Here is a 27,644-nt window from a genome sequence, read left to right as displayed (position 1 = left end):
CCTTTCTCAGATCTCACGGCTGGAAAGTGAACGTGGAAAAGAGTTCTCTATCCCCGTCAACAAGGGTTCCCTTCTTGGGAACAATTATAGACTCCTTAGAAATGAGGATCTTTCTAACAGAGGCCAGAAAAACAAAACTTCTAGACTCTTGTCGGATACTTCATTCCGTTCCTCTTCCTTCCATAGCTCAGTGCATGGAAGTGATCGGGTTGATGGTAGCGGCGATGGACATAGTTCCTTTTGCGCGCATTCATCTAAGACCATTACAACTGTGCATGCTCAGTCAGTGGAATGGGGACTATACAGACTTGTCTCCGAAGATACAAGTAAATCAGAGGACCAGAGACTCACTCCGTTGGTGGCTGTCCCTGGACAATCTGTCTCAAGGGATGACGTTCCGCAGACCAGAGTGGGTCATTGTCACGACCGACGCCAGTCTGATGGGCTGGGGCGCGGTCTGGGGATCCCTGAAAGCTCAGGGTCTTTGGTCTCGGGAAGAATCTCTTCTACCGATAAATATTCTGGAACTGAGAGCGATATTCAATGCTCTCAAGGCCTGGCCTCGGCTAGCGAGGACCAAGTTCATACGGTTTCAATCAGACAACATGACAACTGTTGCGTACATCAACCATCAGGGGGGAACAAGGAGTTCCCTAGCGATGGAAGAAGTGACCAAAATCATTCTATGGGCGGAGTCTCACTCCTGCCACCTGTCTGCTATCCACATCCCAGGAGTGGAAAATTGGGAAGCGGATTTTCTGAGTCGTCAGACATTGCATCCGGGGGAGTGGGAACTCCATCCGGAAATCTTTGCCCAAGTCACTCACCTGTGGGGCATTCCAGACATGGATCTGATGGCCTCTCGTCAGAACTTCAAAGTTCCTTGCTACGGGGCCAGATCCAGGGATCCCAAGGCGGCTCTAGTGGATGCACTAGTAGCACCTTGGACCTTCAAACTAGCTTATGTGTTCCCGCCATTTCCTCTCATCCCCAGGCTGGTAGCCAGGATCAATCAGGAGAGGGCGTCGGTGATCTTGATAGCTCCTGCGTGGCCACGCAGGACTTGGTATGCAGATCTGGTGAATATGTCATCGGCTCCACCTTGGAAGCTACCTTTGAGACGAGACCTTCTTGTTCAGGGTCCGTTCGAACATCCGAATCTGGTTTCACTCCAGCTGACTGCTTGGAGATTGAACGCTTGATTTTATCGAAGCGAGGATTCTCAGATTCTGTTATCAATACTCTTGTTCAGGCCAGAAAGCCTGTAACTAGAAAGATTTACCACAAAATTTGGAAAAAATATATCTGTTGGTGTGAATCTAAAGGATTCCCTTGGGACAAGGTTAAGATTCCTAGGATTCTATCCTTCCTTCAAGAAGGATTGGAAAAAGGATTATCTGCAAGTTCCCTGAAGGGACAGATTTCTGCCTTGTCGGTATTACTTCACAAAAAGCTGGCAGCTGTGCCAGATGTTCAAGCCTTTGTTCAGGCTCTGGTTAGAATCAAGCCTGTTTACAAACCTTTGACTCCTCCTTGGAGTCTCAATTTAGTTCTTTCAGTTCTTCAGGGGGTTCCGTTTGAACCCTTACATTCCGTTGATATTAAGTTATTATCTTGGAAAGTTTTGTTCTTAGTTGCGATTTCTTCTGCTAGAAGAGTCTCTGAACTATCTGCTCTGCAGTGTTCTCCTCCTTATCTGGTGTTCCATGCAGATAAGGTGGTTTTACGTACTAAACCTGGTTTTCTTCCAAAAGTTGTTTCTAACAAAAACATTAACCAGGAGATTATCGTACCTTCTCTGTGTCCGAAACCAGTTTCAAAGAAGGAACGTTTGTTGCACAATTTGGATGTTGTTCGCGCTCTAAAATTCTATTTAGATGCTACAAAGGATTTTAGACAAACATCTTCCTTGTTTGTTGTTTATTCAGGTAAAAGGAGAGGTCAAAAAGCAACTTCTACCTCTCTCTCTTTTTGGATTAAAAGCATCATCAGATTGGCTTACGAGACTGCCGGACGGCAGCCTCCCGAAAGAATCACAGCTCATTCCACTAGGGCTGTGGCTTCCACATGGGCCTTCAAGAACGAGGCTTCTGTTGATCAGATATGTAGGGCAGCGACTTGGTCTTCACTGCACACTTTTACCAAATTTTACAAGTTTGATACTTTTGCTTCTTCTGAGGCTATTTTTGGGAGAAAGGTTTTGCAAGCCGTGGTGCCTTCCATTTAGGTGACCTGATTTGCTCCCTCCCTTCATCCGTGTCCTAAAGCTTTGGTATTGGTTCCCACAAGTAAGGATGACGCCGTGGACCGGACACACCTATGTTGGAGAAAACAGAATTTATGTTTACCTGATAAATTTCTTTCTCCAACGGTGTGTCCGGTCCACGGCCCGCCCTGGTTTTTTAATCAGGTCTGATAATTTATTTTCTTTAACTACAGTCACCACGGTACCATATGGTTTCTCCTATGCAAATATTCCTCCTTAACGTCGGTCGAATGACTGGGGTAGGCGGAGCCTAGGAGGGATCATGTGACCAGCTTTGCTGGGCTCTTTGCCATTTCCTGTTGGGGAAGAGAATATCCCACAAGTAAGGATGACGCCGTGGACCGGACACACCGTTGGAGAAAGAAATTTATCAGGTAAACATAAATTCTGTTTTCTTGGTCCTGCTGTTGCCCAATGCCTTACTGCATCACTTGGATCAAATTGATCTACTGGTGCAGAATGAAGGTTTACAATCATTAAATCTGATAATGTTGAAGTTATGAGGGAGGAGCGCCAGTCACTTTTGATCATCTTCATTTTGGAAAAGCCTCTTTCACATTCTGATGTGCTGACTGGCAAGGTTAGGATCAAGTCCATCAAACTCAGAAGATGGCCACATTTATCTCCGAATTCTCTGTTGAGTTCAGGCCAGGTGACCGTTTTCAGCTTCTTCTCCCAGTCATTCTTGTTATACAAACTAGTCTTAAGAACTGTCCATTCATTCACTATTTCCCTACAACTAACACCCTGTGCCTCTAGTACTGGTTGAAACTGACTGGTCAGAGTTACAATGTCTTCATTGCCAAAGTCTGGAAGAAAGAAAACAAGAAATTCCTTGCAAACATGTTTGATGCATATTTTTTTTGCTCTACTAAAATAAACTATACTAATTAGGACATATTAAACAAAATAAATGTATATTTCATATTAAACAAAATATATGTAATTCATATATTTTTGTTTAATATGTCCTAATAATATTTTACATGATTAGAGAACATCTCTAATTACATTTTAAATGTAGAAATACCTTCTGAGTTTTCTTTGTCAGGCCATGTTTTGAAGGATGTCACCGATGTTGCCTGAAGAACTCCTTCTTCAATGTCTTCAAAGCGATCTTCAAAGCTGGACTGTATTGCTTCCAGAAACTTCTTTTTTGAACTCTTGAAGGCATCATTCTTTCCTTTCAACTCAACTCCTTCAAACCTTGCTGTGCCTTCTTCATCATACTGAATAGAATGAAGAAGTGACCCAGGTACAGGCCTGGAACATATATGAACATAAGAACAAAACCTCTTATAGAACAAAACAACAACAAAACAAAAAAGTACATACCTCTCTTTCAGAGCGATCAGTATTTTTTTTGTCACTTCCAAACTGTTGTGGACATCTGCAACACTTGCATTTCGGTTCTGAAGAGTGTTGGACAAGTTGCATAGCTGTAAAAGCACATCATACATGAAACAAGCATACTGGACCATTGACAGACTTGTAGCAGCTCTGTAAAAGCATCTAGCCTTTGCTTGCTGTTCTCCTCTCACACCTTTTGCATCAGGAGATTGGACCTAGAAATAAAGTAGTATACAATACATAATTCCCCATTGCTCATTTTTTATTCTTTCTTTCTTTCTCTCTCTCTCTCTCTCTCTCTCTCTCTCTCTCTCTCTCTCTCTCTCTATCTCTCTCTCTCTCTGGGATTTGGTTTCTCAATTTTGAGAGACAGAGAGAGGGAGGGAGAGCTAGAGAAAGGCAGAGAGAGTGAATGACAGCAGCACAGGAGAGATAAAAGGAATAAGAGGTAGGGGGAAAGGGACAGATAGTGAGGAACAGGAGTGGGGAGGGTGAAATGGAGGGAGAGAAAAGGGGGCTTGAGAGACATGGGGAGAAAGCAAGGGAAGGCTGGAGAGATAGAGATAGCAGAGGGAAGGGGCAGAGGTCTACATACCTGATCAAGATGTTGTATAATTGCTTTGTAACCTTTGAGGAAATGGTCAAGTGCACGCCAGAAGTGGCCTACCCATCGTGTCCCATCTGCTCGTGTAGGCAATAGTGGCCTCATTTTCAAAGAAGCATAGCTGTTCTTAAGATTTGCACGGTTGAGTGCTGACTTGTGATAAAATAAATATAACCCTAGAAGTAGATCCTTTAACTTCTGATGACTCTCATTATTGGCTGCTGTGTCCCTGACACTGAGCTCCAAGCGGTGACTCATGCAGTGAATTGCAACAACATGCTTTCTCTGTCCTTTTAGCTTCTGCACAACTCCTCCATTTTTTCCCAGCATCACTGCTGCTCCATCAGTGCCTATTGCAACTAGTTTCTCCTTCCACGACTGGTCAAGGTGTTGTGTAACTGCTGCATTTACTGCCTGAGAAATGGTTTCAGCATCAGCCTTTTCAACTGACTGCAAAGCCACAAATCTTGTGTGTACCTTGCCTTCTATTGCAAATCTAGCATAAATAATTTCTTCCTCCACCACTGCACTATCAACTGAACCATCACACAAGACTGCAACAAACTTGGCAGCTGCATATTTTCTTTTTGTATGTTTTCTTTCTTCCTGTGCAATAAAGTGTACAAATGACCGTGCTGATATGGCATTAAGATAGGTATCTCCCACATCCAGACCCTTCATTTTGTCAAGTCTGTAGAAACAAAATAGTCAAGAGATAAAAATTAGCATTTGGGATATAAAAAAGTAATATAAACCAAGCACACAGTTATAGGGAAAAGTCAAACAAATAAAAACATACACTTTACTTACTTGCACAAATCTGGAAAGTCAGAGAAAGGCCTCGATTTAATGGCAAGGAGATGAGCGTTGCGAAACAGTAGTTTCTCCAACATAGGTGTGTCCGGTCCACGGCGTCATCCTTACTTGTGGGATATTCTCTTCCCCAACAGGAAATGGCAAAGAGCCCAGCAAAGCTGGTCACATGATCCCTCCTAGGCTCCGCCTTCCCCAGTCATTCTCTTTGCCGTTGTACAGGCAACATCTCCACGGAGATGGCTTAGAGTTTTTTGGTGTTTAAATGTAGTTTTTATTCTTCAATCAAGAGTTTGTTATTTTAAAATAGTGCTGGTATGTACTATTTACTCTGAAACAGAAAAGAGATGAAGATTTCTGTTTGTAAGAGGAAAATGATTTTAGCAACCGTTACTAAAATCGATGGCTGTTTCCACACAGGACTGTTGAGAGGAATTAACTTCAGTTGGGGGAAACAGTGAGCAGACTTTTGCTGCTTGAGGTATGACACATTTCTAACATGACTTGGTAATGCTGGAAGCTGTCATTTTCCCTATGGGATCCGGTAAGCCATTTTTATTAAATATGAATAAAGGGCTTCACAAGGGCTTTAAAGACTGGTAGACATTTTTCTGGGCTAAAACGATTGATTTATAAGCATTTTTAATAGTTTATAGCTTTGAGGAGTTATTTTATTCTTGGGAATTATGTTGAATAACCGGCAGGCACTGTATTGGACACCTTTTTCTCTGGGGGCCTTCTCTAATCATAGGCAGAGCCTCATTTTCGCGCCACTAATGCGCAGTTGTTTTTGGGAAGCAAGGCATGCAGATGCATGTGTGAGGAGCTCAGATACATAGAAAAAGCTTACTGAAGGCGTCATTTGGTATCGTATTCCCCTCTGGGCTTGGTTGGGTCTCAGCAAAGCAGATACCAGGGACTGTATAGGGGTTAAATATAAAAACGGCTCCGGTTCCGTTATTTTAAGAGTTAAAGCTCAAATTTGGTGTGCAATACTTTTAAGGCTTTAAGACACTGTGGTGAAATTTTGGTGAATTTTGAACAATTCCTTCATACTTTTTCACATATTCAGTAATAAAGTGTGTTCAGTTTAAAATTTAAAGTGACAGTAACGGTTTTATTTTTAAACGTTTTTTGTACTTTGTTATCAAGTTTATGCCTGTTTAACATGTCTGAACTATCAGATAGACTATGTTCTGTATGTGAGGAAGCCAAGGTTCCTTCTCATTTAAATAGATGTGATGTATGTGACAAAAAATTTAGAGAAAATGATGCCCAAGATGATTCCTCAAGTGAGGGGAGTAAGCATGGTACTGCATCATCCCCTCCTTTGTCTACGCCAGTCTTGCCCACACAGGAGGCCCCTAGTACATCTAGTGTGCCAATACTCCTTACTATGCAACAATTAACGGCTGTAATGGATAATTCTATCAAAAACATTTTAGCCAAAATGCCCACTTATCAGCGGAAGCGCGACTGCTCTGTTTTAGAAAATACTGAAGAGCATGAGGACGCTGACGATAATGGTTCTGACATGCCCCTACACCAGTCTGAGGGGGCCAGGGAGGTTTTGTCTGAGGGAGAAATTTCAGATTCAGGGAAAATTTCTCAACAAGCTGAACCTGATGTGATTACATTCAAATTTAAATTGGAACATCTCCGCGCTCTGCTTAAGGAGGTGTTATCTACTCTGGATGATTGTGACAATTTGGTCATTCCAGAGAAATTATGTAAGATGGACAAGTTCCTAGAGGTCCCGGGGCCCCCCGAAGCTTTTCCTATACCCAATCGGGTGGCGGACATTGTAAACAAAGAATGGGAAAGGCCCGGCATACCTTTTGTCCCTCCCCCTATATTTAAGAAATTGTTTCCTATGGTCGACCCCAGAAAGGACTTATGGCAGACAGTCCCCAAGGTCGAGGGGGCGGTTTCTACTCTAAACAAACGCACCACTATCCCTATAGAAGATAGTTGTGCTTTCAAAGATCCTATGGATAAAAAATTAGAGGGTTTGCTTAAAAAGATGTTTGTTCAGCAAGGTTACCTTCTACAACGAATTTCATGCATTGTTCCTGTCACTACAGCAGCGTGTTTCTGGTTCGATGAACTAGAAAAGTCGCTCAATAAAGATTCTTCTTATGAGGAGATTTTGGACAGAATTCATGCTCTTAAATTGGCTAACTCTTTTACTTTAGACGCCACTTTGCAATTGGCTAGATTAGCGGCGAAAAATTCGGGATTTGCTATTGTGGCGCGCAGAGCGCTTTGGCTAAAATCTTGGTCAGCGGATGCGTCTTCCAAGAACAAATTGCTTAACATACCTTTCAAGGGGAAAACGCTGTTTGGCCCTGACTTGAAAGAGATTATTTCAGATATCACTGGGGGTAAGGGCCACGCCCTTCCTCAGGATAGGTCTTTTAAGGCTAAAAATAAACCAAATTTTCGTCCCTTTCGCAGAAACGGACCAGCTCCAAGTTCTACATCCTCTAAGCAAGAGGGTAATACTTCTCAAACCAAGCCAGCCTGGAGGCCAATGCAAGGCTGGAACAAAGGTAAGCAGGCCAAGAAACCTGCCACTGCTACCAAGACAGCATGAGATGTTGGCCCCCGATCCGGGACCGGATCTAGTGGGGGGCAGACTTTCTCTCTTCGCTCAGGCTTGGGCAAGAGATGTTCTGGATCCTTGGGCGCTAGAAATAGTCTCCCAAGGTTATCTTCTGGAATTCAAAGAGCTACCCCCAAGGGGGAGGTTCCACAGGTCTCAATTGTCTTCAGACCACATAAAAAGACAGGCATTCTTACATTGTGTAGAAGACCTGTTAAAAATGGGAGTGATTCATCCTGTTCCATTAGGAGAACAAGGGATGGGATTCTACTCCAATCTGTTCATAGTTCCCAAAAAAGAGGGAACATTCAGACCAATCTTAGATCTCAAGATCCTAAACAAATTTCTCAAGGTTCCATCGTTCAAAATGGAAACCATTCGGACAATTCTTCCTACCATCCAGGAAGGTCAATTCATGACCACGGTGGATTTAAAGGATGCGTATCTACATATTCCTATCCACAAGGAACATCATCGGTTCCTAAGGTTCGCCTTTCTGGACAAGCATTACCAGTTTGTGGCACTTCCATTCGGATTAGCCACTGCTCCAAGAATTTTCACAAAGGTACTAGGGTCCCTTCTAGCGGTGCTAAGACCAAGGGGCATTGCAGTAGTACCTTACTTGGACGACATACTGATTCAAGCGTCGTCCCTACCACAAGCAAAGGCTCATACGGACATTGTCCTGGCCTTTCTCAGATCTCACGGGTGGAAAGTGAACGTAGAAAAAAGTTATCTATCTCAGTCAACAAGAGTTCCCTTCTTGGGAACAATAATAGACTCCTTAGAAATGAGGATTTTTCTGACAGAGGCCAGAAAATCAAAACTTCTAAGCTCTTGTCAAGTACTTCATTCTGTTCTTCTTCCTTCCATAGCGCAGTGCATGGAAGTAATAGGTTTGATGGTCGCGGCAATGGACATAGTTCCTTTTGCGCGAATTCATCTGAGACCATTACAACTGTGCATGCTCAGTCAGTGGAATGGGGATTATACAGACTTGTCTCCGACGATACAAGTAGATCAGAGGACCAGAGATTCACTCCGTTGGTGGCTGACCCTGGACAACCTGTCACAGGGGATGAGCTTCCGCAGACCAGAGTGGGTCATTGTCACGACCGACGCCAGTCTGGTGGGCTGGGACGCGGTCTGGGAACCCCTGAAAGCTCAGGGTCTTTGGTCTCGGGAAGAATCTCTTCTCCCGATAAATATTCTGGAACTGAGAGCGATATTCAATGCTCTCAAGGCTTGGCCTCAGCTAGCAAAGGCCAAATTCATACGGTTTCAATCAGACAACATGACGACTGTTGCGTATATCAACCATCAGGGGGGAACAAGGAGTTCCCTGGCGATGGAAGAAGTGACCAAAATCATTCAATGGGCGGAGACTCACTCCTGCTACTTGTCTGCAATCCACATCCCAGGAGTGGAAAATTGGGAAGCGGATTTTCTGAGTCGTCAGACATTTCATTCGGGGGAGTGGGAACTCCATCCGGAAATCTTTGCCCAAATAACTCAATTGTGGGGCATTCCAGACATGGATCTGATGGCCTCTCGTCAGAACTTCAAGGTTCCTTGCTACGGGTCCAGATCCAGGGATCCCAAGGCGACTCTAGTAGATGCACTAGTAGCACCTTGGACCTTCAATCTAGCTTATGTATTCCCACCGTTTCCTCTCATCCCCAGGCTGGTAGCCAGGATCAATCAGGAGAGGGCATCGGTGATCTTGATAGCTCCTGCGTGGCCACGCAGGACTTGGTATGCAGACCTGGTGAATATGTCATCGGCTCCACCATGGAAGCTACCTTTGAGACAGGACCTTCTTGTTCAAGGTCCGTTCGAACATCCGAATCTGGCCTCACTCCAACTGACTGCTTGGAGATTGAACGCTTGATTTTATCAAAGCGAGGGTTCTCAGATTCTGTCATTGATACTCTTGTTCAGGCCAGAAAGCCTGTAACTAGAAAAATCTACCATAAAATATGGAAAAAATATATCTGTTGGTGTGAATCTAAAGGATGCCCATGGAACAAGATAACAATTCCTAAGATTCTATCCTTTCTTCAAGAAGGTTTGGAGAAAGGATTATCTGCAAGTTCTTTGAAGGGACAGATTTCTGCCTTATCTGTTTTACTTCACAAAAAGCTGGCGGCTGTGCCAGATGTTCAAGCTTTTGTTCAGGCTCTGGTTAGAATCAAGCCTGTTTACAAACCTTTGACTCCTCCTTGGAGTCTCAATTTAGTTCTTTCAGTTCTTCAGGGGGTTCCGTTTGAACCCCTACATTCCGTTGATTTCAAGTTATTATCTTGGAAAGTTTTGTTTTTGGTTGCAATTTCTTCTGCTAGAAGAGTTTCAGAGTTATCTGCTCTGCAGTGTTCTCCTCCTTATCTGGTGTTCCATGCAGATAAGGTGGTTTTGCGTACTAAACCTGGTTTTCTTCCGAAAGTTGTTTCTAACAAAAATATTAACCAGGAGATAGTCGTGCCTTCTTTGTGTCCGAATCCAGTTTCAAAGAAGGAACGTTTGTTGCACAATTTGGATGTAGTTCGTGCTCTAAAATTCTATTTAGAGGCTACAAAGGATTTCAGACAAACATCTTCCTTGTTTGTTGTTTATTCTGGTAAAAGGAGAGGTCAAAAAGCAACTTCTACCTCTCTCTCTTTTTGGCTTAAAAGCATCATCAGATTGGCTTATGAGACTGCCGGACGGCAGCCTCCTGAAAGAATCACAGCTCATTCCACTAGGGCCGTGGCTTCCACATGGGCCTTCAAGAACGAGGCTTCTGTTGATCAGATATGTAGGGCAGCGACTTGGTCTTCACTGCACACTTTTACTAAATTTTACAAATTTGATACTTTTGCTTCTTCTGAGGCTATTTTTGGGAGAAAGGTTTTGCAAGCCGTGGTGCCTTCCATCTAGGTGACCTGATTTGCTCCCTCCCATCATCCGTGTCCTAAAGCTTTGGTATTGGTTCCCACAAGTAAGGATGACGCCGTGGACCGGACACACCTATGTTGGAGAAAACAGAATTTATGTTTACCTGATAAATTACTTTCTCCAACGGTGTGTCCGGTCCACGGCCCGCCCTGGTTTTTTAATCAGGTCTGATGATTTATTTTCTTTAACTACAGTCACCACGGTATCATATGATTTCTCCTATGCAAATATTCCTCCTTTACGTCGGTCGAATGACTGGGGAAGGCGGAGCCTAGGAGGGATCATGTGACCAGCTTTGCTGGGCTCTTTGCCATTTCCTGTTGGGGAAGAGAATATCCCACAAGTAAGGATGACGCCGTGGACCGGACACACCGTTGGAGAAAGTAATTTATCAGGTAAACATAAATTCTGTTTTTAGTTTCTCTGTCTGTGCCTTTGTCATGGTAGCGATTGCCTGTCCAGCAGGTGTTTCAGTCTGCTTTAATTTTCGGTTTGACTCACACTGGACACTCCACAGATGACCTGATGAAAGCTCATGTGATCGAATACCTTCAAGTTTCATTGTGCTGGTACCTTCCACAAATGCATTCCGTTTGTTTGAAAATGCCTGGCATACACTACATAGCATAATCTGTTTTGAGCTGTTGTACACAAGCCACTCTCTCTTTTCCTCCTTATCATTAATCATCCAGCTGTCTTTGAATTGTCTCTCTCTCTTTTCCTTTTCATATTGTCTGGCCCTTTCTCTCTTTTCTGCATCATCTACCTTCTTCTTCTTTGATGGTTCACTGACATTATTAAGATAGCGCCACATCATATAGCCATCACTTTGAAATGGAACAGGATTTATCAGTACCTGAGCTGCAGTGTCTGCTACCGGTATTCTGCTCCCAAAAAAATAGTGCGTATGCTGTGACATTGCTATGGTAACTTCCAGAAGCATGGTCGGTATGTCAAAAAAATATAGAGTAATGCAAACCTGAGCAGCACTTTCTTTCATTATTTCCGCTGGTATTGTAGTCCATACAAAATTGTGCATCAGCTGCAACATCGCTAACAAGGTGCCCCACAAAACATAAAGCATCTGCGGTTAACGAGGATGTTTGCTGTGACATCAATGTGATCCGGAACACAAGCTTGTATCAATGCTCCCAAATAAAAGTGCGTATGCTCTCTAAAAATATAGTAACACCCTGATGTGACATCACTAACAATGGACAAGCTAGTATTAAGGCGCTGCGCTACTATTAAGGCGCTGCTGTAAACAAAATAGTGCGGCTGCAGTATTATGCAAAAAAAAGCTAGGACACAATATTATGCCCCCCAAAAAATAGTGCAAATCTGCCAATGGTGAGATCGCCAGCCGGGCTGGTAAATTGTAAATTTTACTTGCCCGCAGGAATTTTTACTCGCCATTGGCGACCGGACCGGTCTGTTCATATGCGCTGATTATTTATATTGTAGCTAGCTTAGGGTTTATTTTAAAGGTAAGTAAGTATTTAGTTTTAAATAGGAATTAGTTATTAATAGTAGTTTTAATTTAGATTTATTTTAATTATACTTAAGTTAGGTGGTGTTAAGGTTAGGGGTTAATAGGTTTATTATAGTGGTGGAGTGGGCGGACGGCAGATTAGGGGTTAATAGTATTTAAATAGTGTTTGCGATGCGGGAGGGCAGCGGTTTAGGGGTTAATACATTTATGTAGGGGCGGCAGATTAGGAGTTAATAACTGTAATGTAGGTGTCAGCGATGTCGGGGCGGTAGATTAGGGGTGTTTAGACTCAGGGTTTATGTTAGGTGTAAACATAAATTTTATTTCCCCATAGACATCAATGGGGCTGCGTTACGGAGCTTTACACCCTGCGATTGCAGGTGTTAGGCTTTTTTTTTTGCTGGCTCTCCCCATTGATGTCTATGGGGAAATCACGCACAAGCACGTCAAAACACTGCTTGTATTTGGGTGTGGTATGGAGCTCAACGCAACCATATAGCCCGCACAAGCCGTTTTTTTGAAAACCTGTATTAGCAGCGCTATTAAAGGTGAGCGGTGGAAATAACTTGCAAGTTATTAGCGAACCAGCCATAAGGCAAAGCTCGTAATCTGGCTGTTTATTTCTGAATAGATAAAGAAGAACCATGATCAATACAGTTTCTAGTAATTAGTGTGAAGTTTTAATTCCAATGATCTAAGTTTAGTCCCACAAATTATAGCAACATAGATCCAGTGAAATTCAAAATTATTTCTTTTTTTACCAAAAATGAAATGAGAATTGATAAAATTTGTATTTGTGATGAAATACTGCATTTTTTCTTATTATTATTTTTTGTGCAGCTTGTGTCTTAATAGAAACGGAAAAGACTTTCCAAGATGAGCACCCGAAATCATCGGCGTAAACCAGAAGAGACGCAGAGAACAAAACTTTTTACAGAGAATTTTGATTGCAGGGTAAACATAAAACACTATGTTTTTTTGTATATTTTTTTTTAGATTACTATTTGAACATGTAAAAGAATATTACGCTCAACATATTTATATCATGCTTATGAAAGATCACTTTTTAAATATGAGATATATATATATATAAAATTTCCATCTTAATGGGAGGAGAGTCCACGACTTTATTCATTACTATTGGAAATTAAGAACCTGGCCACCAGGAGGAGGCAAAGACCACCCCAGCCAAAGGCTTTAATACCTCCCCCACTTCCCTCAACCCCCAGTCATTCTTTGCCTTTCGTCAGAGGAGGTTTGCAGAGAAGTGTCGGAAGATTCGGAGTAGTCTCTTATGGAGGGTAGTACTCTTCGGAATGGGACTGGAGTTTTAAGTTGTCCTGTCAGCCTCTTAGTTAGAGCTTGGATGAAAGTTAGCATCCGGAGGTGCAGGGAGAGTCTTTCTGAGAACCCATCCCGACTGAGATTCACAGCTCCATAAGCAATCAGCGTTGACGAGTTTCGCTGCCTGCTTTCTGCACTCAAGTCCATGTCAGGAGCGATGCTACTACCCTGTCACACTTGAAAGGCCGTCTTCCTGTTCCATGGCGTAGATTCTGGTAAGATCGTTTCATTTATACACATTTGATAACGCAAGAAGACAGGGTCACAGTGTGTCTCCTTTTATCTGTATAGAATCAAGGGTTAATATCCTCGGAAAGGGGATTATTGAACGAGGGGGATTTATGCATAATATTCTTTATTGTGTTTGATGCTGCGACATGTGCGAGATGAGGCTCTGTTAATGTGTGAACAGTCAGGTTTCCTTAGAGAGATATCGACGCAGCCTTTTTGTCGCGTTTTCTCGTTAATGCAGGGGCGGTCCTGCATGGCACGCCATGTGACCGGGAGTGGCCTCTTTAACTTCCTCTTTCTTGACCGGCGGTTGCAGTAGACGAAGCGGTTTCTCTGTGGTCCGGGTCATAGGAGGTGATGAGTGCCCCAGCCATTGGGGTATAAAGGTGCCATTTAATTTCTATCTAGTTCCGTAATAAAAGGGCAAGGTATGGAGGACTCTGATATGTTAGAGGGTACTCCCTCTTTATCCAAATTTAATTCCTGTGTTTATTGTGAGGAGGTTCCGGTGGATCCACCTGCTCAGTTATGTTCCACATGCTTTGATAATATTGCAATATCTAAAAAGAATAAGATATTTAGTACAACTGAGCAGTCCACCTCTGAGGGTTCTCCGTCCCTTGAGGTGCATTCGCTACATTCATCTCCGATTACACATGCAGATCCCCAGGGCACTACCCCAGAGGCAGAACTTTTTTTCACTTTCTGAGATGATATTTTTTTACTGAAAAACTTTCTGCAGGTCATTTTTAAATAAAATTCAAATTTTAAATTAGGCAGTTACACTAAAGCACCATTTCAAATGTAATTTGTTAGTTAACTGGAGAATAAAGCAATATTTAAAGTTTTATAATATAGTAGGAGTTGAAAATTGCATTGCAAATTAGCTGCAGAGATACTCTAAAAAAGGTGCATTGCTTATACAAACGTTTTACATTCAGAAAAAATAACAGCTTTGCAGACTGTGAAAGGCTAGGGGACGGGCTTGAAACGATCTCTGAGAGCCAGTCAATTAATGCACTACTACTTTGCAGCGCTACTGCATATTTGACTGTTCACTTCAAACAGTTTGTTGCTCTGGAGGAACTGTGATGAGGAAAACTTACACAGTGTTGTCAGAGAACAGCTCTGTTTGAAGAGGAGAACAGCCTAATGTGAAGCAGCACTGAAAAGTTAAATCGCTAACAGTTGCTGCATGTGTCTTTTTCTTTCTGCAGACATGCTGCATTTTCTGTGATGACATCTCAGATCACTGTATGTTCTGCCTTGGGGGGCACTACTAATCCTCCCACAGTAGGGGCCCTTTTGCTGCCAGATTTCACTGAGCAGTTACAAACGGTGGTCTTTGCAGCCTTCAATGCCTTACCACGCCCTGCTAAGCGCAAGCGAAAGGTGAAACATAGCTATCCGTCCCAGGGGTCATCTACTCCTTTGGATGTCTCTGATATATTATACGCTGATGAAGATGACTCCGACTCTTTGGAGGACGCTCTCTCTGGGTTGGAATCGGCGACATCTAGACCTCCGGAGGAGCCAGACTTTAAGTTTAAGATGGAGCATTTGCGCTTTCTGTTGAAAGATGTGCTTGCTACGTTAGAGGTTCCGGAACCGAAACTGCCAGAGGAACCTTCAATCCCTAAGCTAGATAGGGTTTACGAGGACAGGGTGGTGCCTCAGACCTTCCCGGTCCCCGTTAAGATGGCTAACATTATTAAGAACAAATGGGAGAAACTTAGCGTTTTCCTTTTCTCCCTCTACTTCTTTTAAAAAACTGTTCCCCGGACTCTCAGCTTGAGCTGTGGGGGGGCCATTCCTAAGGTGGATGGGGCTATCTCCACTCTCGCTAAGCGCACGACTATCCTGCTCAAGGATAAATCTTCGTTCAAGGAGCCCATGGATAAAAAAATGGAATCTATGTTGAGAAAGATGTTTCAGCTCACGGGGTTAGTTTTTTTAACTGGCAGCGGTGGTCGCTGCGGTGGCTGGGGCTGTTACCTACTGGTGTGACACTCTATCAGCTATGGTCGAGGGGGAGACTCCCCTCGAGAAGATACAGTAACAAATTAAGGCGTTATGGGTAGCCAATTCATAAATCTGTGAAGCAAATATGCAGATTATTCGCCTAAATGCCAAGACATCAGGTTTTTCTGTTCTAGCCCGTAGGGCTCTGTGGTTAAAGTCGTGGTCTGCTGACATGACTTCCAAGGCTAGATTACTATCCCTCCCTTTTCAGGGAAAAGTTATTTTTAGTCAAGGCCTGGATTCTATTATATCCAGGAGGCAAGGGTGCTTTCCTACCGCAGGATAAGAAGAATAATAAACCTAAGGGGTCTACTTTTTGTCCCTTTCGTTCGGACAAGTCCCACTGCCAGCAACCTGCCGCGAAAACCGAGCAGTCCGAGATCTTGGAAGCCAGCTCAATCTTGGAACAAAGCAGAGCAAGAAGCCAGCCGAGACAAAATCGGCATGAAGGGATGGAACCCGATCCGTCTATGGATCGCGTAAGGGGCAGACTATCTCTTTTTGCGGAGGCCTGGATGAGAGACGTTCAGGAACCTTGGGTTCTGTAGATCATCACCCAGGGTTACAGGATAGGGTTCAAGACTCATCCGCCCAGGGGCAGATTCCTCCTGTCAAACCTATCATCAAGACCAGAGAAGAGAGACGCCTTTCTGGAGTGCGTAAGGGATCTCTCCTCTCTCGGGGTAATGGTATCAGTACCTCTGGCAGAAAGAAGGAGGGCACGTTTTGTCCGATTCTAGACCTGAAGTGCCTTTCGGTATGGACAGTTCATGACTACAAAAGATTTGAAGGATGCTTACCTTCACGTGCCAATCCACAAGGATCACTTCAGGTTCCTAAGATTTGTCTTTCTGGACCAACACTCCCAGTTTGTGGCCCTACCGTTTGACCTGGCGACTGCCCCAAGAGTCTTTACGAAGAGGATCATTCGAGGGTTCTTCTTCTCCTTCGATCTCATGGATGGAAGATGAACATGGAAAGAGTTCCCTGGTTCCCAGCAACAGAGTGGAATTTCTGGGCACGATAATAGATTCCATATCCATGAAGATTTTCCTGACAGATCAGAGACATTTCAAGATTGCGTCTAGCTGTCTTGCCCTTCAGAACTCCTCAAGGCCATCTGTGGCCCGGTGTATGGAGGTGGTTGGGCCCAGCATAGATGTGATTCCATACGCCAGGTTCCATCTCCGTCCTCTTCAGTTGTGCATGTTGAGACAGTGTAACGGCGATCACTCGGATCTATCCCAACAGATCTCTCTGGACAACTGAACGAGGGAAACCCTCTCTTGGTGCATCTGTCCGGACCAACTGTCCCAGGGGATATCCTTCTTGAGATCATCCTGGGAGATTGTCAGGATGGGGAGCTGTTTGGGGTGCCAGGAAGGCACAGGGCAGGTGGACTCGAGAGGAGGTACCTCTCCTGATCAATATTCTGTAACTTCGAGCGATCTTCAACACTCTGAGGGCTTGACCCCTTCTGGGGTCGTCACGATTCCAGTCAGACAACATTACCTCGGTGGCTTGCATCAACCATCAGGGGGGAACGAGAAGCTCCCTAGTCATGAGAACAGTATCTTGGATTCTGGAGTGGGCGGAGACCCACATCTGTTCGCTATCAGCGATCCACATTCCGGGTGTGGTCAGCTGGGAAGCGGAATTTCTCAGCAGACAATCGTTTCATCCGGGGGAATGGTCTCTCCACCCCGAAGTGTTTGCGGAGATCTGCATCAGATGGGGGACACCGGAGATAGACCTCATGGTGTCCAGACTCAACTTCAAGCTAGCCAGATACGAGTCACGGTCTAGGGATCCCCGGGCAGAGCTGATAGATGCCTTAGTGGTGCCTTGGGAGTTCAACCTAGTCTGCATATTTCCACCATTACCACTTCTACCTCGAGTAGTGGCCCGCATCAAGCAGGGGCAAGCTTCGGCTATTCTAATTGCTCTGTCGTGGCTGCGGAGGATGTGGTTTGCGGATTTGGTGGGGATTTCATTGTCTCCTCCATGGAGGTTACCTTGTCACAGAGATCTGCTGGTTCAGGGTCCCTTTCTACATCAAAATCTCGATTCTCTGAGGCTGACTGAGAGGTTTTTCTGAGAGAGTGATTGATACTCTCATTCAAGCAAGGAAACCGGTCACTCGGCGCATTTATCATAAGGTGTGGAGGACCTACTTGTCCTGGTGTGAGGAACGTGGTTATCCAGGATCCTGTCCCTACAGGGTAGGTTGGAGAAGGGACTTGCCGCCAATTCCTTAAAGGGACAGATTTCGGCTTTGTTTGTACTCTTACACAAGAAGCTTACGGAGCTTCCTGATATTCAGTCCTTTGTTTAGGTTCTGTCTAGGATCAGGCCTGTCTTTAGAAATTCCGCTCCCCCTTGGAGCTTAAACTTGGTACTTAAGATTTGGCAGAGGGCTCCGTTTGAGCCTATGCATTCGCTTGACATTAAAAGTCTTTCCTGGAAGGTTCTATCCCTATTGGCTATTGCATCAGCATGCAGAGTCTCTGAGTCGGTGGCCTTGCAATGTGAGCCTCCTTACCTGGTTTTTCACGCTGACAAGGCTGTTCTTCGCACTGGGTTAGTCTTTCTTCCGAAGATTATGCCGAATCATAACATCGTTCAGGAGATAGTAGTTCCTTCCTTGTGTCCTAACCCTTTTTCTTCAAAGGAGAGGTTACTTCATAATTTGGATGTCCTTGAAATTCTATCTTCAGGCCACGAAAGAATTCATACAGACTTCGTCCTTATTTGTGGTGTATTTAGGGACGTGCAAGGGGCAGAGGGCCTCTTCCACTTCCCTATCTTTTTGGTTGAGGAGCATTATTCACTTGGCCTCTGAGACAGCAGGACATAAGCCTCCTCAGAGGATTACGGCTCACTCAACTAGGGCTGTGGCTTCTTCATGGGCCTTTAAGAATGAGGCCTCTATGGAGCAGATTTGTAAGGCGGCTACTTGGTACTCCTTACATACTTTTGATAAATTCTACAAATTTGATGTCTTTGCTTCGGCGAAAGCGGCTTTTGGGGGAGAGGTTTTGCAGGCTGTGGTGCCCTTAGTTTAGGGTCTGCCTCCCGTTATTTTCATTCAGTTTTATCTAGAGCTTGGATATTTGTTTTCCACAAATAATGAATGAAGCCGTGGACTCTTCTCCCATTAAAATGGAAAACATAAATTATGCTTACCTGATAATTTAATTTCCATCTGTGGGAGGAGAGTCCACAGCTCCCGCCCGTTTCTCCGGTGGGCAGACCTAAATTTATTTTTTGTTCTTTTGGCACCATTTATACCCTGATATTTCTTCTACTGTTCCTTGTTCCCTTGGCAGAATGACTGGGGGATGAGGGAAGTAGAGGAGGTATTTAAGCCTTTGGCTGGGGTGTGTCTGCCTCCTCCTGGTGGCCAGGTTCTTAATTCCCACAAGTATTGAATGAAGCCGTGGACTCTCCTCCCAAAGATGAAAATTAAATTATCAGGTAAGCATAATTTATGTTTTTGTTTTCTATTTTTTTATGAGTAGGGTTAAAGCTGTTTATTTTACTGCTGAAACTCACAGAAAGTGCACAACAACATTGTGGCGGCTTAGGGGCTATTTGTCTGAATCTTCCCATGAGCTTAAGAGAAAAATCTGAATCACGAAAGAAAAAAAATTAGGGTTCAGTGTCCCTTTATTAAATGGCAACAACTCTAGACAACAACTGAGATTTTAATCCACTCTCTCATTCTTTCTTGCCTCGATTACTGCAACTCTGTCCTCTCTGGTCTCCCCACTTGCCGTCTAGCTCCTTTACAATCCATAATGAATGCCTCTGCCAGACTCATCTTCCTTACACGTCGCTCTTCATCTGCTGCACCTCTCTGCCAATCCCTTCACTGGCTTCCTCTTGCCTCTAGGATCAAACACAAAATTCTCATTCTGACATACAAAGCCCTCAACTGCACTGCTCCCCCCTATATCTCAGATCTTGTCTCCAGATACTCTCCCTCCCGTCCCCTTCGCTCTGCTCACGACCTCCTACTCTCCTCTTCTCTTGTCACCTCATCACACTCCCGTTTACAGGACTTCTCCAGACTGGCTCCCATCTTGTGAAACTCTCTGCCTTGCTCCACAAGACTCTCTTCTAGTTTTAATAGTTTCAAGTGCTCCCTAAAGACTCTACTGTTCAGGGATGCATACAACCTACGCTAACCTTTCTTTATACCAGTTCCTCTCCTCCATTGCTATCCCCTAAACCCCCTTAGCATGTAAGCCTAAGAGTCCAGCTGTCTGTAGATCACCTTCTTAAGAGCTGACTACAACAGTACAACTCTTGGCAGGGCCCTCTACCCATTTGATCCCTATAATTGTTTTGTTTTACTCCGCATTTGTTTATAGCGCTGCGGAATCTGTTGGCGCTCTACAAATAAACAATAATAATAAAATAATTTTGCAAATGATACAAAGTTGTGTAAGGTCATAAGGTCAGTGGAGGATGAAATAGCTTTACAAGAGGATCTACAAAAACTAGAAGAATGGGCAGGTAAATGGAAAATTAAATTTAATTCTGGAAAATGCAAGGTAGATAACAAGCTAAAGATTTGTGAACATGGTAGTGCAGTGGCTTCTAAGACTAATAAGATACTAGCATGCATTAAAAGAGGCATAGATGCAAGGGAGGAAAGCATAATTCTGCCACTATATAAATCCCTGGTAAGACCTCACCTTGAGCATGGAGTGCAGTTCTGGGGACCAATCTCAAAAAAATGACATTGCAGAATTCGAAAAAGTTCAGAGAAGGGTCACAAAACTAATAAGAGGAATGTAGATTTTAAGTTATAAAGAGAGGCTAGCCAAACTGCGTCTGTTTTCTCTAGAAAAAAGGCACTTGAGAGGTGACGTGATTACTTTTATATAAATATATTCAAGGCCCATATACAGAGATGGCAGAAGCTCTGCTTTTTCCAAGAAAATTGTTTGTGACAAAAGGGCACAATTTAAGGCTAGAGGAAAGGAGATTTAATATCCAGCAACGTAAATGTTTTTCAGTGTAAGAGCAATCAAATTGTGGAACTCATTACCTAAGTAAATGGTAAAGGCCAATACCTTAGATACATTTAAAAATGGTTTGGATACATTTCTGGCTAGAAACAGAATTCATGGATATATGATTGCTTGTATTAAATAGTTCACCGTTTAAATGGGATTAATTTAAGCTTAACTGGAGCTTTGATTGTAAGTATATTAAGACTTGTATAGTTTGAACTCGATGGACTTCTGTCTTTTTTTTTTTCTTTCAACCTCATCTACTATATTACTGATTATTTTTTCTTTAAGAGACATTTTATTGCAAATATGGTGAATTCTTATTTGTTGGACTATGCAATGATATGTGTTTACCCCTTTATATGGAGTTAAACATGTAAGTCAAATTCTGTTTAGACCAGCAAGTGCTGCAGCTGCCAAAAGGAACACAGCCGGTAATTAGCAGGGTTGAACGATTACCACTGCTGATTGGCTCACCGACTGTTACCTGTTCGACACCAGAAGTTCTCTGTAACATTATAGTTGCAGTGTCCACGATGCAGACATTGTTATAACATTTCTAGGCCTCTAATAGCAAGACGTTTGTCTTTTATTAAATACAATTATTTTTGTTTTGTTTACAGATTTGCCAACTTAATTTTACAAGTGAAGGTTATAAGAAGATACATATTGAAAAATGTAGAAAGGTAATGTGACTTGATTATTGAGAGACTGTCTCCAAACATCTGTCATCACTTAACTGACAATACTTAGCAAAACAGGTAGCTTTATCAGCAACATTAATTTGTGTTTAGATTTTCTTAGTAGTGTTTTAAATTAATATTTTTTTTGATTTGTCCATTGTTTTATTCAATGGAAGGCTATGAACCAGTAAATTAACATACTGTCTTAATCACAGCTAAATAGAAGCATGTAGCTTGTGTGTGTGTGTTTTTTATTTTATTTTATTTTAATAGCCTAAGACCTAGGGCTCACAATGCAGTCCTCCAATGTATTTTCTCAAACTGAATACTGCATGTTCCTTTACATTCTCATCAAGCAGCTATTGTGTACCAATAGAGAGATAGAAGCTAAGCAATTAGAAGTAATGCTGTCCTAGCCTAGTAGATAGTGCTGATGCTATTAGCCAAAGCATAAGGGTTTTTGTCTCTCTCTTCGCTCTCTCCTCTCTTCTCTCTCCTCTCTGTGTCTGTTTCTCTCATCTAATAGTATTTTTAAATTTTACTTACCAGCCTTCAGGATGAGGAGGAGATACCTCTGGAATAGGTTGCTTTGCTAATAGTTACAATGTTAACACGGACACACAAAATTCACATAAGCTACAGAAATGTTTTAATCTTATTAGCTAGGCAAACTTTAGCAAAGCAAATTCATATTCAGAAGCTTCATAAAGAGGTCGATTCATCAAGCTGCGGCAGACAGGGGCGTACATACGTGCCCCTGTCTGCTGCAGCTTGCCTCTGGCGGGCTAAATTTCGCTGCCAGAATTTAGCATTGCACAAGAACACAATTATGCACTCTTTTGCAATGCTGCCACCTGCCCGCACAAAGCCAATAACACGCGGGCAGGAGCTGTCAATCTCCCTGGTCGGACGAGACCGGGGAGATTGATATTCGCCACCTAAGAGATGGCGAAGAGATTAATACAGACTGCAGGTTCTCTGTGTGTGTGTATGTATGTGTATATATATATATATATATATATATATATATATATATATATATATATATGTGTGTGTATGTATATATGTATATATATATATATGTATGTGTGTGTGTGTGTATATATATATATATATATATATATATATATATATATATATATATATATATATACACTTTCTTTTTAGAGAGAGGGCACTCGCAATAATTTTTTGACACAAGCCGACCTCCTATGGTTAATGCAGTCTGTCGTTTGGGAGGTTGACTTGTGTGCCGTCGTGAGCGATGTTGATCGCTGTTAAGTAAGAAAATTTTTGTCTTGAGAAAGGCCCACATTGGGGCCCAAAACGTCGACAATCAATTTGTTTATGTAACCATTTGGATAACCATTTTGGATAAAAATTATACTTCTTTGTTTGAAAAAATTCCTGTGAGTGCCCTCCCTCTAAAAGAAAGTTTCTACATACATCCTATGAGGACTGCACCCGGGTAGGAAGTACACACTGGAGGATGGAGTGCCGGGGTAATGTATATTTAATTTATGTGTCTTTGGGATTCTAAACCAGTGTACCAGGTCTTAATTTTAAGGCACAATGTCTTCCTGGCACCAGGGTTTATTGAGCTATGCTTTATATTATTATTTATTATAGTTATTATTTTCCCCTTTTTATTAAGCTTGTGCACCCCCAATTTTAGCTTCCTTGTTGTAGATTATTTAGGCAAAACTACAGTACTTTCTGCACTTTTTTAAAACAAAGATTTACCTATAATACCAATAATTATGAGATTGATAATATTGGACTCCATTTGATATATATTACTTCCTATTCCTAAAGAATATGCAGCTACAGCCATGGCAGACTTCAAATGTGCTTCAGGAGGTTGGTAGACTGACATTTTATAACTAAAGACATTTGTGTGACTATAGGGGGCTCATTCAACTTTGCAGTTTCGTTCCTTACTCACCAATGTCTGTGCTGTTAGTGTTCTGTAGAATACCTTGCACCGTGTTTTGTGCCTGAAACGGTAAGTAGCATGTTTTAATCAGCCTGGGAGTCTGGTGAATCTGCCCATTTTGTGCTACTGTTGTTTGGCTTGTTCTGCCACTCAGGCAGGACAGCTAATCAAAGCATGACATGAGTGATGCTATAATAATTCTATGTTGAGCTCCTCCCCAGCTGGATGTCTACACTGTCATTTCTCTTTCATTCTTGATACTAATTTAACCTTTAATCAAATACAGAGGATGGCCCAGCACTTACTGCCAATATCCAGGTGCACGCTGTCAGGATCCTGCACAAATCCCAAACAACTTCAGTGAATCAAAAGACAGCAGCACCGCTAGGTATACATCAATATACTTTTATTAGTGAGACATCACATAGAACAGGGGTGTCCAAACTTTTTTCGAAGAGTGCCAGATTTGATGAAATGAACATGTGCGAGGGCCGACCAATTTTGCCTGACATTCTTTGAACCATTTTAAATTAAATGCAAATGAACTATTGTATGCAAAGTTTATTGAAAACGGCATACTTTACATTTTGTGACTTGGATGACAAATCTAAACAGGTGTTAAATCACTCTGCCTTTAATACAAAAAAAAAACAGGAAGCTGAAATATGTCAGGAACATTGTAAAGTACATTACTCAAAGTAATAAAGGTTGTCTGTCAACTTTTAAGTTCAGAAAATGTGAACAGGAACATAACAACAAGTATACATGTGTTCAAATATATTTATAACTGATTTAGACCAACTGACATTAACAGATTTTACAATGTATTCATCTCAATAAAAAAAAAAAAAACTTGCCTGCACTAATGTGAAGGGTGAAACTGAGATCTGGACTGCAGCACATAGACTTGGTCTGGTTCAAAGGCCGTGGTTTTGATGCCTCAAGATGTCACGCAGGTGAGAGTCACTTAGTTTTGTCCTCACGCGATTCTTTTTAAAGTTCATAACAGAGAATGTCTTCTCACACAAATATGTTGAGCCAAACAAGCTCAGCATTTTCTTAGCCAATGTTCGAATCTCTTGAAACCGGCTCTTATCCAGTTGGCGGTAAAAGTTCACAAGAGAGAGCTGTTTGTGACGACTGCGTAACTCGCTGTCACAATGCAGCTCATTGAGCTCGAGCTGCAGCTGATCTCGAGCATCGCCGGGGTCAACAGAGAATGGAGAGGAGAAAAGGCTGATCTCCTTTTCAATAGCTGCAAAATCTTGAAAGCGCCGTTTAAACTCCCCAGCCAGAGATGCGATGTCTGCTGCATACCTGCTCGTTTGCGCACTGATTCCTTCCTGTGGAAAACTGTTCATTATTTCCTGCAACGCTGAAAAATGAATGGTATTGGGCTGTGTTTGTGACAAATGCCTTAGGAAAAGTTGTAGCTTTTTTCCAAAGGCTTTGATGTGTGAATAAAGCTGGTTCACCGCTGCATCTTTGTCCTGAAGACTCGTGCTCAGTACATTCAGATGCTTTGTTATGTCGACTAGAAACCCCAAATCAGCCAGCCAAATAGGATCAGATAGTTCTCGCATCGGTTGTCCCTTTGTTTCCAAGAATTATCCAATTTCCTTTCTGAGAGAGTAGAAACGCTGCAGTGCAGACCCCTGACTGAGCCATCTTACATCATTATGATGTAAAACATCTTCGTATTGAGCCTGGATATCCAGTAGAAACTGTTTAAACTGGTGGTGGCACAGGGCTTTAGAGCGAATACAATTAATGGTCTTTTGCACCGGTTTCATAACATGATCATATTTGAGATGTTTAGCACAGAGAACTTGTTGATGAATGATACAATGAAGTTTAATAGCTTTGCCTTCTTCTTCGATCACCTTGTTACAGATTAGGGTTGATAATCCACTTCGTTCACCAGCCATGGCAGGTGCCCCATCAGTAATAATCCCAGTAACTTTGTTCCAAGGCATTTTCATGTCATCTATGGCAGAACTAACAGAAACAAATAAATATTTTACTATTGTTTGGTCCTTAAGGCTCTAGAGGTCAAGTAGCTCTTCAGTCACATTCATTTCATCGTCCACCCCTCTCAGAAAAATCAACAACTGAGCTGTGTCAGATAGGTACGTGCTTTCATCACAGGCTATTAAAAAGAAGTCAAACTCAACTCTTTTTGAAGTTAACTGTCTCTTAATATCTGATGAAATTTCTTCGATTCTCCGTGCTACAGTGTTACAAGCCAGGCAAATGTTGGAAAACGCTTGCTTCTTCTAGGGACAGATATTCGGAACCATTTTCATAACGCATTCTTTGATAAAGTCACCCTCAGCAAAAGATTTGTAATTTTTAGCAATTAACGTTGCCACCTTATAGCTAGCCCTTGTAGCATTTTCATTTGACTCACGGGCTCTTGTAAAAAATTGCTTTTGTGACATTAAAACAGCTTTTAAGTTGCTTCAACTTTTCACTGCGGTCGCACCGTGTTAGCTTGTCATATGTGCTATGTCTCGACTGGTAGTGTCTCTTGACATTAAATTCCTTATAAACAGCCACAGTCTCTTGGCATATCAGACAAACACAGTGATTCCGTATTTCAGTGAAAAAATATTCCACTTTCCACCTGTCCTGGAAGCGTCCCTCACTGTCAACTTTCCGTTTATTTGTAGTTGCCTTTATAAAAATTGGCCAGATTCCTATATGCGTCAGAGATCTCGCTAGATTTGTGCTTTCCTTCTCCCTGTGCTGGCTGATGACGTCAAGTCCTGCAGCGAGAGATCCCAGGAGTCCTGAGTGGCGCTCGGGGACTCACTGGGGGGGGGGGGGTAAGGTCTATATTTGGGCAACTTATCTGTGGGGCCTTATGAGTCCGGAACGCGTGCCGCAGTTGACCCGCGGGCCGGACTTTGGACATGCCTGATATAGAAAAGCAACAACGTTTCGGTCACCAACTGACCTTAATCATGTTATATAACATGATTAAGGTCAGTTGGTGACCGAAACGTCGTCGTTCTATGTGATGTCTCCCTAATAAAAGGATATTGATGTATACCTAGCGGTGCTGCTGTCTTTTGATTCACTAATTTAACCTTTCCCACCTTTGCTAGGTGATTCCGTAACATATGAATATTGTGCTTTCATGTTTTCATTTGCATAATTTGTTGTTACATCTGTTTATAGCAATAGTGCTTTTTTACCCTGAAATGCTCTTATTTGAGCATTAAGGTTAAACTGTAGGGAAATCATATTTAGATATTATAACTTTACTCATCTGTTAAACTGATAGAGCTTAACCCAGAGAAAATCCTTTTACAATGAGTGTGATAATGTGCTGTTTGACTGCTCACATTGTTTGAAGTATAATTTAAAAAAAGAAAAAAAAAAGTATGTTTTAGAAATATATTAGTTTACTCATTTTGTTTAAATCTATGAAAAATGTATGTTACAGAAGAATATCAATTTAAATTTTTTTTTTTTTTTTTTTAAATATTCATCATGGATTTCGTTGTCAAGGTTGGAACATTACATGGAGGTAAGTAATAAACACTTTATTAATTACAAATATTTTTGAAATCTGTTACCACACACCATAATAATGTTGCTGTATCATCTGTTTTACCAAATTGTATGCAGCCATGCTTTTTTTTTCTTCTTCTTCTCTTCATGAAACCAACTGCAGCACTGTTTCAGCATTACTTGAAAACTGGATTTCAGGAAGGTGTTGGGGAGTGGAAAGACTCGAATTTGGATACCAAACGAAGGCAGTGTATTCCAGTCCATTAGAGGAATTTTGTAAAATGTGTCTTGCAATACATTTTGCAGGGTTTTTGAATTTGAGGCCATTCCTATTCATTTGAAAACCATTAAAGAAGATGGTTTTCATGTAGTTTTTCATTGACTTTCATGAACGATAGGAATAACACTGTTATTGCTAAAATTTAGACAAACATTTTTTCTAATTGAATAGCCTGGACATCTCTCAAACTCATTGAGGCCAGTTTGAACAGCAATAGTGATATGAAGTTAAATGCATTCATTATGAGCTGTTAATAATGTCTTGAGGAATGCCCTTTATGCAAACACATACGGCATTCATCATCTTCATTATTTAATTAATTAGCCCTTGTGTTTTACTTTTACATTGATTGCACATATTATTAGTCTGTGAAGGTCTTTAAACCCCCCTTTTAGAAAGCCTGTGTGTGTCTTTTTTTTCTTTCTTTTTCTTTTAGCGTTGCTGAATTTTCTAATTAAAACAGCGTTTATTAAAATGGATTAGAATGGCTTATAATTCATAAGATCTTTGCACTTTTAATGGATTGGAATGGGAGCCTTAC

General features: G+C 42.1%; 1 protein-coding gene across 11 annotated transcripts in view; it reads left to right on the top strand.

Moving 5' to 3' along the window:
• Positions 1–27,644, top strand: part of LOC128660491 (NKAP family protein CG6066) — a 739,752-nt gene that overhangs the window by 56,570 nt on the left and 655,538 nt on the right. For 7 of the 11 annotated variants that reach the window (XM_053714374.1, XM_053714373.1, XM_053714371.1 and 4 more), the window contains exons 2-4: positions 12,905–13,018; positions 21,309–21,371; positions 26,821–26,839. The exons of 2 other annotated variants lie outside the window; for them this stretch is intronic. In XM_053714374.1, the coding sequence (XP_053570349.1) occupies positions 12,941–13,018; positions 21,309–21,371; positions 26,821–26,839 (160 nt within the window). In that variant the 5' untranslated portion in view covers positions 12,905–12,940. Of the gene's footprint in view, positions 1–12,904; positions 13,019–21,308; positions 21,372–26,820; positions 26,840–27,644 lie in introns of those variants that run through there. 2 more of the 11 variants (XM_053714375.1, XM_053714376.1) reach the window with 2 other exon arrangements.

This window comes from Bombina bombina, chromosome 5 (genome assembly GCF_027579735.1).
Source record: "Bombina bombina isolate aBomBom1 chromosome 5, aBomBom1.pri, whole genome shotgun sequence".
Lineage (NCBI taxonomy): Eukaryota > Metazoa > Chordata > Amphibia > Anura > Bombinatoridae > Bombina > Bombina bombina.
This window is presented reverse-complemented; position numbering and strand designations above follow the sequence as displayed.